The sequence below is a fragment of the Corythoichthys intestinalis genome, chromosome 1 (assembly GCF_030265065.1).
Source record: "Corythoichthys intestinalis isolate RoL2023-P3 chromosome 1, ASM3026506v1, whole genome shotgun sequence".
In the NCBI taxonomy this organism is placed as follows: Eukaryota; Metazoa; Chordata; class Actinopteri; order Syngnathiformes; family Syngnathidae; genus Corythoichthys; species Corythoichthys intestinalis.
In genome coordinates, this window is record NC_080395.1 from 38428955 (window position 1) to 38444776 (window position 15822).

General features: G+C 38.9%; 1 protein-coding gene across 2 annotated transcripts in view; it reads left to right on the plus strand.

Annotated features, from left to right (window-relative positions):
* The window catches only part of LOC130927696 (CUB and sushi domain-containing protein 1-like), a 687910-nt gene that overhangs the window by 170485 nt on the left and 501603 nt on the right, over positions 1-15822 (plus strand). For both annotated transcript variants that reach the window (XM_057853669.1, XM_057853670.1), the window contains exon 2: positions 6903-7119. In XM_057853669.1, the coding sequence (XP_057709652.1) occupies positions 6903-7119 (217 nt within the window). The remainder of the gene's footprint in view (positions 1-6902; positions 7120-15822) is intronic.

The following is a 15822-nucleotide window of genomic DNA, read 5'->3' on the forward strand; positions in this document are numbered from 1 at the left end:
GTAAAACAGTCTCGATTCATGGTTAAAAGCAAAAAAACTTGCAGTTAGCATTTATTTTACGTAAATAATAGCGGCTTATTCCCCCATTGATTTTTTTCACATTTCAAAATGCATACATAGTACCAAAAATATAATAATTACCTTGAATCCTCAAACAAATTACTCCTGAGACAATCCTTCCTCTTTGTATGTGGTACAGCTTTCATACTTTTCAACCTAAATCCGGTGTTAGATCGCTGTGTGCGTGTGTTTGAGAATAACTCCTCTTTATGTGGGTAGGCCCCCTACTTGAAGGCGTGGCGCTGTATATGACTGATGTGACCCGTCAATATCATTATGATGTCTATGGTTGAGGAAAAAATAGCACTTCCCTGAGTGTTTAACATAGCTTACCTGGAGCTGCTCTCAATTCAGCGAGCAGTTTTGAACACACTGGAGTGTGTTGCATTCAGGTGCAATTCCAAAAGGAAGGACAAATAAGTGTTCTGCTTCAGTATGTCCCGGATGAGGCATTCAAATGAAATATTGTCATGCATAAATCCAGATGTACGGTCACCCTGGAGTAAACCGGTGGAAAAGTTTGAGAAGACTGCAAGTTTTACATCTTTTTTTACCGGACACCCTTTATTATTCCGCCGATTTAGCACCACCAAAGGTGCCTGCGAGGCTTCAATCTACAAGGTGCTATTTCCCTATTTACTTTCACTTGTTTGACTTTGAGACAGTTGCGAGCACAAGTAATGGCAATGGTAAAAAAGAGACAGACAGACAGAGGGTGTGGTGTTTGTTCTTTGTGGAATAAATATAGCAGGTGAGTGGGTGGACTGAACACAAGCTAACACTCTTGCAGGATAACAGGATACAATGCGACAGAAATAATGACACCAGAAGTGAGAAACACAATATGACACAACCATTACAATAATAATAAACAGTAAAGGAGCCAGGTTGAGAAGATGTGGTGTTTAGGGGGAGACTTAGTCACGTTAATCCTGTGATCAGGACAAAAAAGATAGCCAAGGGGTAGTATGATGAGTTGAGTTGAGGATGGCAGTTAAGGATACATGTGTGAGGAGGAGGAAGAGGTGCATGGATGCTGATAATCCTGACGATATGATGAGACGAATGGGCATACAGTAGAAAAATGGAAGGATAGAGAGCAGAGATTGAGCTTTGCAGTGAGACAAACCCACTGTGGCAGAGATACACAGCTTTTGAGATAATGGAAACGGAGGAGGGGGAGATGCATGGGAAAGAGCTCGTTATGGAAAGAAAGAAAAAAAAGGATGTCACACAAAAAGAAACACTCCTCCTCCTCCTCTTTCATAGATGCCATTGGATCGTTGCATTCAATAGTTGTACACATCTTAACTGAGAAAGATGCATTTGATTTGTGGCTTGGTGTGCTGTGGAACGAATGGGTGTGGGAACGGCAATTTGATTTATGGGCTAGGAACCTTCTGGTCAGGTTCTACTCCAGTGCCCCTTCTCCCCACTCGCCGAGAGCTCACAAGCATGTAGATCTTTGCTTTGACCACCACTATTAATGAGCTAGTGACTTTGTACTGGGAAATCGTTGCATTTTTTTTTTTTTACAAGAAATCCAGCGATATACATCTGTACTCTGTAAGAGATAAAAGACAGCATATTAAATAGGCCAGAGAAAAAAAAATTGAAAGCCCATGAGATATGAATCAAAGGCAACATGATTTAGTGTGGCGCCTTAATGAAGACTGACACAGTGTGACTGTGTGCACATGTTAGGATTGTGTGCTTCTGTTTGGATTCATGCATCTCAGTTGCGGATTCTACTACATGTGTGTCAATTCATGTCACCACATGTTGGCATATGTGCACTTGTATTCGTAATGCGTGACACGTTTTTGAGGGAATGTTTTTGTGCACATAACATGAGATACATTTTGAATCACAATGGGAGAATACAATTTTGGGTTACATTTTATTTGTTTTAATTTCTTAATCATGACATCACACCATCCATGCATTTTCTCCCGCCTATCCGAGGTCGGGTTGCGGGGGATGCAGCGTCAGCAGGGAAGCCCAGACTTCCTTCTCCCCAGCCACTTCATCCAGCTCTTCTAGGAGGATCCCAAAGCATTTCCAGGCCAACCGGGAGACATAATCTCCCCGGCGTGTCCTGGGTCAGCCCCGTGGCCTCCTCCCAGTTGGACACACCCGGAAAACCTCACCAGAGAGCCATCCCGGAGGTGTCCTAATAAGATTCCCGAGCCACCTCATCTGGCTCCTCTTGATGAGCTCCTCCCGGATGACCGAGCTTCTTACCTTATCTCTGACGGAGCACCCAGACACCTTATGGAGGAAATTCATTGCGGCCTCTTTTATCTGGGAACTTTTTCTTTCGGTCACGACCCACAGCCTGTGACCATAGGTGAGGGTAGGAACATACTGTAGGTCAGCCGATAAATTTATCTTTTGGCTCAGCTCCCTCTTTACCACGATGGACCGATGCAGAGTCCGTATCACTGCAGACACAGCAGTGAGCTCCCATTTCATTTTTCTGTCACTCGTGAACAAGACTTAGAGATACTTGAACTCCTCAGCTTGGGGAAGGATGTCATCCTTAACCTGGAGAGGGTATTCCAGCTTTTCCCGACTGAAGACCATGGTCTTAGATTTTGAGGTTCCAGACAAAGAATGGCTCAATAGACCTTCTATGACGAGCACCAAGATTAACCTTAGTTATCCCACGCTCGGACGCGGGTCACCGGGGCTCCTCTCTGGAGCCAGGCCTGGAGGTGAGACACGATGGTGGTGGCCGGGCCTGCACCCATGGAGTTGGGCTGGGCACAGTCAGAAGAAGCAACGTAGGTTCTCCTTCCCATCTGCTCACCACCTGTGGGAGGGGCCAAGCAGGTTGGGTGCTCAGGCAGTTGGGTGGCAGCCAAAGGAGGGGTCCTTGGTGGTTTGATCCCTGGCTGCAGAAGTTGGCTCTCATTACACATGACATGAATATGAATGAATGTTGATAACGAATATCATTAAGTGACATTCAGTAAATTATGTCACTTTGTTGTAAAGTTGACATTATTTCAAGTGCCTTTGGGGTAGGGTTTACCAACTGTGTTAGTTCATCACGGTCAATGGAAACCAATCAGTTTTATTTTCAAACATTTGAATGACTATGCCATTGACAAGTGTATGGAAAAATGCAAACCACTTAGTCCTAGAATGCATCACAATGACCTTTGACTTTCCAATGTTACTCTCATGGATGTTTTAACTGCTGTCCTCATCCACGTGCCATCCCCACCATGCCTCTTCCTCACTCAGACAAAGTACATTTATCTTAGTTGAACTGACCATATGGTTTTCTCCAGTATCATAGAGGCTAGACAGCACAAAACATTTATAATAATGAAAAAACAGTCGGGCTGAACTCACCAAGGCATAACAGTGTTTTATTCTACTGCTCTAAGTATGTTGCTCCAATATGTCATGTGATGTGACGCAAATATCTGCGAAGTCCTACTCATCCCATCTGTTCAAAGTTGGGATCTGGCAGCAGAAAAGAGTCTGGACAGAAGAGGGAGACAACTGGAGATGCAATTAAAGCCATACATAATAAGGAATGAGAGAGAAAGGTGAATTGAAAGACAATTGAGAAAAATCTGAAACAAATCTGAACACTCCTGTTGTTTTGTTTATTTGTGTGTACATATACAGTTCAGCTCATGCGTGTGTGTTGCTGTTCTTGCTGCAAGTGTAAAGTTAAATGTTGTTTGCTTGCTTCGTGCAAGGGGGAACATCTGGTCCACCTGCAAGGAGGGAAAAGGAGGGAACATCAGGCTTACACGTAAATGTTTGGTTGACTTGAGCTTGTTCTTGTAGACATACTACTTGCCTCTGTAGAAGAGAGATGGTTTTCTCAACAATCAGAGGTTAATAAATCAATAGCCCTTGCGATCTTACAATTACTGCTGACTTTAATGTTGGAAACACACATAGGCACACACACTGATGTATGTTTGTATCTTCTAGTGATGTCGGGAATATAATGTACAAGTCATGCTTAAGGAGAGTAGCAGGAAATGAAAGATGCAAGACAAGCAAGGATAAATTGGTACTTTGTTAATGCTGGCAAAACATTGGTTATAGAACGCACCCTGACATCTAATTGGCCTGTTGTTATTTGTTGTTTTGACATTTGCATATGTTGTCACTGTTCATATATGGATATTTATGCCTTTGCGGCAATGCGTTGTAACCTGAACCTGCACACTGTCTTTCCTGTGACATTGCATAATTCAATTGTTACCAATTAGCTTTGCACTCACTCTTCCGAAGATTTAACCAGCAGGTCTGAATTTCCAGTCAATCGCACAAACGTACAACTTTGTAGCACGCTTTGTAACTAGAGATGTCCCAATGACCGATCTGTTCACGTCATTTTCAAAGTATAGGAATCGGCAAAAAAATATCGGACATGCTTTTTAAAAATATTTATATATTTTTTCTAATTAAATGGTTTTCTAATTATATTTAATGTTACAGTCATAATGTCTTACACTCATCCAGAGTCTTTAGTTTTGGCTTAAACTAGGGCTATCATGTCGCGTTCAGTCTATAATGGCACCATTTTACGTATACATAGACTTAAAAGGCAACGTTAAATGAGTAGAGAGAATTTTGGCAGCCTTTGAAGCTTTTTTTTTAATTGGCTAAAGCCTTACAATCCTCTCAACAATTAGAAATATCGTGGGAAGCAATGAGGGGAAGAAAGGTAGTAGTTGATCTTTTTCATAACACCCTATTTTATTTCCTAACACAGAGAAGATATATCAACTGGTACCACTACGCACAGTCATGGTTGCACTTCCCATCATGCATTCGGGCAGAAGTTAAATGGCTACTGAATCATTTATTGAAAGCTCAACAAATACACTAGATGGCAATATTTAGTCACAATATACAAGGTCACATTTATCCCTTAAGAATTACAAGTATTTCTATCTGTGGATCCCTCTCACAGAAAGAATGTTAATAATGTAAATGCCATCTTGAGGATTTATTGTCATAATAAACAAATACAGTACTTATGTACTGTATGTTGAATGTATGTATATATTCGTCCTAGTTGTATTCATTTTTTTCTTAATGCATTGCCAAAATGTATATGATCGGGAAAAATTATCAGGAATGATTGGAATTGAATCGGGAGAAAAAAAAAAGCAATTGGATCGGGAAATATCGGGATCGGCAGATACTCAAACTAAAACGATCGGGATCGGATCGGGAGCAAAAAAAAAAAACGTGATCGGAACAACCCTATTTATAACCAATTATTTTTTTCTTTTTTGTTTCTTCTTTTTAACTTCTTTTAACGTCCTGTTCAGCTGCTTGACACGGAGAATTGAGATCTGAGTGTCCGATTGGCCTGAACAGTTTTAATGTGTCACATGGAAGTATGATATACTTCCATTGTGATCATTCAATGTACGTCATTTATTAGGAGAAAGCAGCGATCAGGAAGGAATTATGGGAGAACAGAAGAAAAAAGGAGAGAGAGACAGAAGAAGCACAAGCAACAACAAGAAATAGATTGAACACCTACAGTGAATAACTCATTATTAATTAAATGTTGTTTTACTTCTCGTAAGGGTACACTGTATCTTTAGAATCACAATAAATTTTGATATATACATATAAATATATATTCTCAGTTAACCTTCATTTAAGGAAACTGCTGCTCAGTGGCACTGCTGAAAATCCCTGTAGTCCAACCAATTGTAATACTGTAGGCCTATATACATTATACTGTTAAATATTCACGCAGATTCCTTTCAGTCAAAACATTTTGAAAATTGCCCATCCTGCTCAAGATAACTAGAGCCCGTCCCTATGCAATTTGACACATTCACACATTCCGGATTAAACTAGGCGGGTTTGAAGTCCAATTCCAACCTTTTAAATTGTACACATACAACAATTATCGTACAATTTACAGGGGAAAAGAGAAGTGATTTCCAGCTCCCAACTGATGAACAACCACTGAATGAACCCAAACTGCTCGGATATCTGAGCTAATTATAGCATTCTTTTGTGGCTAGTATAGCATTTTTAGCTGTGCATGTTCATTGTATGGCTGAATAATGCATTATGCAATGGTGCTTTGAGATTTAAGTGACATCACTGTTTCATGATAAAATACTGCTTTTATCCCTCCCATTTAATACAAAGGAACTTAAAATGTGCATGAGTTAAAACAATTGCATAGATTTGCCACCAAACAAAGCTAAACACCATGGATGAGTTAATAGCATCAGAGTCGCAGTGTTATGGCCCTTTTGGCAACAGATATTTGAAGAAAAAAAGTAAAAGATAATGGACCTGCAGAAAGCTAATATATCAATACTCACGCGCATATATTCTTTATCCTCTGAATCATATGCCTAACAAGTAATGTTACGGTGGCTTACTGACCAGTTCTGACTGACTCCTAAATGTAAAGTTTATCTGTTTTACACTGCACACCAGAAGGAGTAGCACAATGTCTACTAAATTAATGCAAAAATGTGGGACAAACTGTTTTATTCTTTATTTTATAAAATTTTGTTATATTGTTTTTGGAGAGTACAATATTCTTGAATGCTGTTTTTCTTACATTACACAAACACACGGCAAACAGAACAGATTCAGCATGTTGATTGTTGAAAAACTGTGTAATTGTGGTTTAGGAATCAGACATTTTTGTATCATTGCAGTGTTAAGCTATCACAAAGTGGAACTTAGATAACCTTTTTATTTCCTAAACCCTTGAATTTATCTTTGATTGTATTTACTATGTGAACCATGAAAGGAATTAAAAAGCATTTGAAGGCCGAAAGCTTAAAATGGTTCTGATTTTTATTTTTTTCTTCCAGCTGATTCATGTGGTGGTGTGATCCAAGGCCTGAACGGAACGATAGAATCGCCTGGTTTCCCCCACGGCTATCCCAACTATGCCAACTGTACGTGGCTGATAATAACAGGGGAGCGAAACAGGATCCAGCTCACCTTCGTAACGCTGGCGCTCGAGGAAGACTTTGATATGGTCTCTGTATATGATGGACAACCTTCGCCTGGGAACTTAAAAATGAGGTTAGAACATTAGATTCTTTTATTTATTGATTAACATCTTTGTTCACACGGTCACGCTATATTGCTAGTCACTTCACACACATACACTGAATAATTAAAAAAAAAAAAAAAAATGATGAAGAGAGATTTTTGTACTTTCTTTATTAACTAATTGGCTGCCATTGGCAATGCTAGACGTCCAACTCAATTTTGACTGGAAGAGGTTGGCAGCAAATGGTTGATTTCAGTCCAAGTAGTCAAAATATATTGGACATATCGTGCCGTCAATGGCAATTAAAAAATTCACAGCCAATCCTTCTAATTTAAATGAATTGGACATACAGTAGTACCTCTAAATATGAATTTAATTTGTTCCAGGACCTGGTTTGTAAGTCAAAATGGTCGTATGTCGAGCGGGATTTTCCCATAAGAATACAATAAAATTCATTCCAAAGCCCAAAAACCTACGCTGAATCCTTAATAAATACAGCAGGTACAATTACAAACTGAAATTACACATAGCAAAATAAATAAATTACAAATTCAAATTCGGAATAATAATGTAACGAATCTGGTTTTAATGTGGCGGTTGTGTTTTGCATGCTGTTCCTGAACGCACTGTGACTGACGAGAGTGACAAAGGTGCGGAAGAACGGGAAGTTATTACTTTCTCTTTTCATGTTCTGTAGTTGTTGGTGTCGGCTATGGCGGACAGTAGCCGTGTTGTGTTGCACAAGTTCTGAGATAAATTATTAAAAACCTGACGAAGCTGGCGAATTCCTTGCCGATGCTACAATAACATTAATGACAGTCGTCCTCAAGATCGTAGACATATTCTTGCTGTACTGGCGAGCCAGTTCACTGACGAGCACACCACTCGCATATTTTTCTATCATGTCCTTCTAAATTTCAAAGGTAAGCGTCACATTTTTTCCTTTTTTTCACCACTTGCACTAACAATTTTGGGACCCATGTTAAATCCCTCGCAAGAAAAAATGCCGTGTGTCTGTCTTGCAGCAAAACAATTAAATTGTGAGGCTTTTGTAAATCGTCGTCATGTGTTTCGACATATGACGACATACTCGAAATACAAGTCAAATTTTACGTCGGTTGTTGAAAGGATCGTATGTTGATGGGATCGTATGTCAAGGTACCAGTGTATATCATTGTCAATGGAAGGCAATGAATTATGAAAATGACACCTACTGTATGTTTGATATAACACTTGACATTGTCATCTTAAATATGACTGGGTTTTCTTTCGCCAAAGTTTATAATAGGACACATTTACTATTTCGGTCATTCCACGTTAAGTGACCCAAAACAATGAAAAATGTAAACCGAACATCTCTGATGTTGGTTAAACTTTGCAGAAATTATGTTTCTGACAGGGAAAGCTCAAATTCAAATATGAAGATGGGTCAAATATTCTTTGCGGTGTCGGTACACAATCAGCTTGGGTTGCACAAACTGTTCGGGGCCCTCTGACAGTGACGTTCCGATATTCTCACTATAAGATTGGCCGAAGAGTCGAAATGCTCTCCTATAAAACGCCTGTTTAAAAGTGTGCCAGCTGTTCTTGAGAGTCGTAGTAATGCACTTAAAAATACCCATTGAAAAATGCATATATAAAGCGATTGATGAAATCACGCACAGAGATTTTTATGAACAATTAAATGTATAACTTATATAAAAGAGCAAACTTGTGCCCACACATCTGTCTCCATCATGTTAGAGGACATCAAATATCAGGGCCCATCACTGCCCATCCCTAAAACTAGTTAAAAAAAAAAAAAAAAAAAATGTTTTATTCCCTGGATTTTAACCCTGTGTGTCACTCAAACCTTTAAATGTCTTATGGTTTGTTATTTTATTTGTATTTTTGTTCTGCTTGTTTTATCTATTATTTGAGGAGACAGTCCTGATGTTGTATGTTCCTTTCTTTAAATAATGAAAAAAAATCTGCATGTAAATCGTCCATTATTGACACAATAGAAAAAAACAACCCGAATAGTTTGTGCGAACTCAGCGTTGTTGTGACATCATCAACAGGCGTAGGCCCCAAAATAGTTTGTGCAACCTGAGCTGATTGTGTACCTACACCGGAAATGGAATCTATGTATTTTCCCCAGTCCAACAACACTGATTTAAGATTGATAGGACCAAGGTTTGCTGATATGGTCCATTCAAATTCAGAAAGAGAGTGAAATTCGTTGAAAAAGGTCAAAGGTGAAGAGGGCATATCTAAGCTTTCCCAGTCACAAGCATCATTTCCGCAAAGTTTTATCAAAATTGCAGAATTTGGCAAAGTTATTAGGAATCAATAAATTAATAACGGTCCTTTTCTTAACTAAAAATTTAACGTGGTGATGAATGGCATTTCCCAATCATTTCAAGAAGGAAAGATGATCTGAAATGCTTTGAGTGTTTTCAAGGAATAAATTGAACTCATCTTAATTTACCTCTGTATTTGTCGACATCAGATTTTGGATAAACAATATACTTTGACTCTGAAATCAAGCATTTCTACTAATGATACTGTTCACAGCTGATCAAGCCATAACAGATCTAAAATTAATGAATGAATTCCTTTGTCATTGCACATTTGTAGAATGGAATTGAGGTTCTCTTTAGAGTACAGGTTGTAAAGTGAGTGGACATGTTATTAGTTTTATTTATTTATTGTTTTATTTAGTAGACAATGTACACTACCATTCAAAAGTTTGGGGTCTACACTGTTAGTGTACCTTGATGGCTACAGTATGTTGTTATTTATATAGTCAGATTGTGTACATTTCACCCTCTTCTGCATACAGGAAAAACAAGCCACAAAGATGCACCAATGTTGTCATCATTTACTTGATCAGGCCAGAATGCCAAACAAGTTAAAAAGCATCGCTAAACTGGCAGCGTCAGTATTTGGTGATTTGTTGCAGTGCAGGATAGGTCGTTACAACATCGTTCACGGAGTTGGCTCGCTCTGGGGAGCTTATTCATCACAGAGTTTGTGTGTAGGAGGGATGAGTTGAGAAGGCATGTACAGTACAGTACTGTTTCAGCTTGGTGTTGCAGTTTTGGATAACAATGTTATTTTGGGTAAAACGTTATATCCAGCAGCTTTATTATGTCTCTGAGTGAGAAGAATACCTATTTAGTGGTTTGCCCAGAGGAGGACAAAAGGACTGCTGACTTTACTTACAGAGGATCTTGAAAATACACATTTTCCCCCCTCACACAAAGTGTTGCAGCTGGCTGGTGATTCAGATGTTGATTATGGTGCAGTCATGCTTCTCTCTCCTGAGACTGCAATTATAGTTATAAAATAAATCAGCAAAACACAATCACAAAAATTGTGTTTAATTGGTTGTGTGTGTTGTCAAGCTTATTGGCACAGTAATTGTTCTGCATACAGGCCTTACGCAAGGGTGAGTTGACCACTGTTCAAACAATCTCAAGTGAAGTTAGGCTGTGTCATGACAACAGGAGAGTGAAGTGTACAGTGTATCACAAAAGTGAGTACACCCCTCGCATTTCTGCAGATATTTAAGAATATCTTTTCATGGGACAACACTGACAAAATGACACTTTGACACAATGAAAAGTAGTCTGTCTGCAGCTTATATAATAGTTATTACCCCCCCCCCCCCCTCAAAATAACTCAAAATATAGCCATTGATATCTAAACCCCTGGCAACAAAAGTGAGTACACCCCTTTGAAAAAACGTACATCCCTAAATGTCCAAATTTAGTACTGCTTGTCATTTTCCCTCCAAAGAGGAAGAGGCTTCTTCCTGAGGTGACAGCCATGCACACCAATTTGATGTAGAGTGTGGCGTATGGTCTGAGCACTGACAGGCTGACCCCCCACCTCTTCATTCTCTGCAGCAATGCTAACAGCACTCCTGTAACGAGTCACATGACATTTTGGAGGAAAAATGACAAGCAGTACTCAGTTTGGACATTTAGGGAGGCACGTTTTTTCAAAGGGGTGTGCTCACTTTTGTTGCCAGGGGATTAGATATTAATGGCTATATTTTGAGTTTTGAGGGGAAAATAAATTAACTCTATTATATAAACTGCACACAGACTACTTTTCATTGTGTCAAAGTGCCATTTTGTCAGTGTTGTCCCATGAAAAGATATACTTAAATATTTGCAGAAATGCGAGGGGTGTACTCACTTTTATGATACACTGTAGCAGTAACTCACTTGTGCTTGGCCATTTCTGAATCCCTTGCAGCTGATCAGTGTTCCAAGACTACTTTTTCCTTTATTACCCTCTGAAAAGTTTTTATTTTGATAATACAACAAAAGAAATACATTTTCCCCTCCTAAACTCACAAATTTGTTATTTACCAATATACTTTACTTCAGCAACATGCCCATTTTAAACCCCTTTCACACATACTGTTCCTGAAATACCTAAACGGGTAGCCCTGATGTGTGAAAACAGTTACCCGGGTCGACTGACACGGAGATTACGCGAATATTTATCGGGTCGCGTCCTAGTGTAATGTCCGGGAATTGCCCGGGACACGGTGTGTGTGTAGAAACCATTGAATTGTCTGCTCACAGCGCGAAGGCTGATGACGTTAAGTATCATGGCGGGCCGATCATCATTACCTCTTTCTTTGCAGTAAGACGAAAAAAACTGAAAATAGCAAAATTAAAATGGAGACATAACAAAATTAAATTGCTACTAGATCATTAAGACGAGGAAGAGACAGTCCATCGTCCATCTTTGGAAATGTGTGAGTTATTTTGTTGCCGATGCCAAACAAAATTGACGTCATGTCCGGGTTATAAAATCCCGTCCCCTGCGATCCCCGTACAGAGAGCGCCGTGTCCTCAACACGGGTCAGGTCTGAAAGTGTCTAACCCTGGTTGTTCCCGAGATATCTCCCCATGTCTGAAAGCCTTGAGGCGGGTAAAACCCGCGTCATCTTACATAGGACTTTATTCGGATATAAGTCTGAAAGAGGCTTTAGAATATGTGGGTGCTAAATGCAGGATTGAAGAGGATTGTGACATTCCATAATCTTAATTTGGGTAGTCTCAAATATTTCTTGTTTTCATTCTTCTTGTTAAGTCACATTTACAGTGTTTAACAAAAATAGTTTGTTGCCATCCTGTGGGGAAAATGTGTAATTGCACTCAAAATAGATGCGACGAAAAAACTGCAGGGGGGAAAAAAAAGACACTCATATAACCCAGGGCCTGTGATCTGAAGATTTGAGCTTCTGAATGATGACTGCACCCGTGTGTGACATGGATTATTCTCCCCAAAAAATATTTGTAGGGCTGTCAAAATTATCGCGTTAACGGGCGTTAATTAATTTTTTTAATTAATCACGTTAAAATATTTGACGCAATTAACGCACCCGCTGACATATTGCCTCAAACATTACAATGAGGCCGTTTATGGACATTAAGAGTGAAGACAATTGCCACCGGCCGCTTGGGGGCAGCGCCGTTCCATACTCATGTTATGTCTTCTAAACGTTGGAGAATTAGTAGTTGTGAGACGTTTATGCTGTATTCACAATGCAATGCAAATTGCTATTTGTGCTCCACACATATTTCGGTAAGTTTTCTTTCTTTTAGTGGCAATTATGTGTCTCTTGTTTTATTTTGGGTAAGATATGTACAGGTACAGTGGGGAGAACAAGTATTTGATACACTGCCAATGGGTTTTGGCAGTGTATCAAATACTTGTTCTCCCCACTGTATATGTTATACAGTAAAGGCGAGTGGACACAGGCGCGCCGTTTATTGGTATAAGCTTCTCCTTCACAACAAACATAAGTATCGTTTAGTGAAAGCACAACAAAAACTAGGCCTGCAAGCAGGACTGAACGGGCCCTCGCACTTTGGCGCAACTCAGACGTCACACAGGTCTGGGTGGTGGCTGACAGCCCCCCTGGAATCATCTAATGAGAACCTAACATGCTTTAAACTCGCTTCTTTTTTTGGGATGAGAAATTGTTTTGAGTTTTGGAGCATGCAATGGCCACAAATTCTGCTGCCACTAGTTGGCGCTACAGAGTCGATGCAAATTAACACTACTGGACTCTTCAGGGTAAGACTCTCACCAAGCATGGGAAGTTTGGAGCAGATATCATGTATATCTGCCAAGTTATGACTGTTCAAAATGTGTGGAGAGACAGAAGGGTGACAGTCCTTATCACTTTCCTGTTGGACCCTTCTGCTTCAACCAAACCTCAATCATTTTCATCAGGCATCTGAACACATGTCTTAAGGCTCCCCTTATGCAGGTTTGAGGTCGATTGATTTTTTCCCTTTCGAGGAGTGTGTCCCGTAAAAAAGGGCATTTCCTGTTCCCACTAGGAGGCGCCAGGAACAAATGATAAATTTTCAATCCAGTCCTGCTTAGGCTGGGATACGTCACACACATGCCAGATTTAATGTTGGGTTTGGAATATGGGTGCAAGAGACTTTTTGGAGCAGTTCTGCACAATGTATCGACTCGCCAAATTTCATTCTTCTACGTTGAAAAAACCTAAATGGAGAGGCCTTTTTGAAAATTTCAAGGGGGTGCCACTGAGCCATTTTGTTAAATTTTTTCGTAGATTATCAAAATTTATGCAAAGTTGCGTGTATGTGCAAAGTTTGGTGAGTTTTCGTGCATGTTCAGGCCTCCAAATGTAAACTCCAACTGTGAACCGATAAAAATTTCACATTTGATCCAAAATACCCGATTTCCTGTTGGGTTTGGAATATGGGTGCAAGAGGCTTTTTTGAGCAGTTAGGCATAAGGTATCTACTCCCCAACTTTCATCGCTCTACGTTGAAAACCTGAGAGGAGAGGCCTTTTTGAACATTTTAAGGGTGAAGGGGGCGCCACTGAGCCATTTTTTGACATTTTTTCGTAACGACGCAAGATTATCGAAATAAAAATAATATTCCTATCTCTCTCCAAAAAAAATAATGTTCTCAAAAAGAAAAGCACTTCAGTCTATAGTAATGAGGCCCTATTCTGACACAGTTAAACAACAATGCTAAATAAACTGGCATTCCATATCAATTTAGCTATGCAAAATACACGTAAAACTTTTCACTCTATTTTTATTATTGTTATTTTTATTCTTTTTATTATATTAACTCTACTTTTGATTGAAAATTTTACAAATTTTATTAAAACGAAAACATGAAGAGGGGTTTTAATATAAAATTACTATAACTTGTAACTATAACATTTATCGTTTAAGAACTACAAGTCTTTCTATCAGTGAATCACTTTAACAGAAAGAATGTTAATAATGCCATTTGTGGATTTATTGTTACAATAAACAAATACAGTACTGATGTACAGTATGTTGTATGTATATATCCGTCGTGTGTCTTATCTTTCCATTCCAACAATAATTTACAGAAAAATATGGCATATTTTAGAGATGGTTTGAATTGCGATTAATTGTGATTAATTACGATTAATTAATTTTTAAGCTGTAATTAACTCGATTAAAATTTTTAATCGTTTGACAGCCCTAAATATTTGGTGAAAAAAGAACCGTGCACGTGTTGATGCCTATGGTGGTGAAGACATCTTACAAGGTAGCAGCTGCAACCACCTTGCTGGCTGTGTCATTGGTGTTAATGAGCCCTAGGGATTTTTTTACACAACCACTTTATTGTAAAAGTCACCCACCATACCCCAAGATTGTTTCCACAACCGTTGCAAGCGCTCAGATGTAAAATACCAGCTGGGTGAGTGGTTTATTGGCTCTTTCTAGAACCCCGGACTTCTCTTTTGTGGTGAATCCCCTCCAAATGTCTTTTAGATCAAGTGACTAAGCTGGAAATTGTGAGGTGTCAGGCTCATTCAGATCAGCTCCTCGCTCAGAAGGTGTCGAAACAGGCTTGATGGTGCTGAGAACAGGCTCGTCTTGTTCTCTGTAGTGTGTAATGCACACAGCCTGCGTTTTCCTTATCCAGCTGGGTGTCAGCAGCCATTGACCTCATTCCCAAGTAGGGGTCTAAATCATCAATTTCATTATGACACGATATCGATTATTTAGACACTCATGCAATACTCGCCATTATTACAAAGTCTACCACAATTTGGTTTTGATATGATTCAAGGGGATCTCATTGAGTTCATACAATATTATGTACACATTTAACACAATCAGTTACATTTCAACTAAAGAAATAAAAAAATACAAAGCAATTTTGACATTTTTGACCATTGTGTTGCTTAAACATTTCAGACATTTTATATAAAAATAAAAATAAAAAACACATTTTTAACAAAACTGCTTTCCTAAAAGATATTGATCAATGTTTTGTTTCCATCTATTTGATTGTAGCTTAACCGTTTGATGTAATATGTTTGATGTATTATTATTATTGTTGTTATTACCTAGTTTTTTTGTGAAAAACCTTCATTTTTCAAAAATTGGCTAAGTATTTTTTGCATTTTCAATGTGGCTGTAATACTCTATTTTACTTTTACAGATGTTTTTTTTATCAATAGGGGTTAGGGGAATTGAGCTAAAGACTCTGCATGAAAACCGCCGCACTGTCCAAAAGCTGTGCAGTCGTTTGCGATCTAAAGAAAATTGCATTATTTTACTAAAGCTTTTCTAGTGTTTAAACTAGTGCTGTCAAACGATTAAAAAATTTAATCTAGTTAATCATATGTCAACTGTGCGATTAATCATGATTAATCAGATTTCCCTCAGGATGAATAAAGTTGCTCTT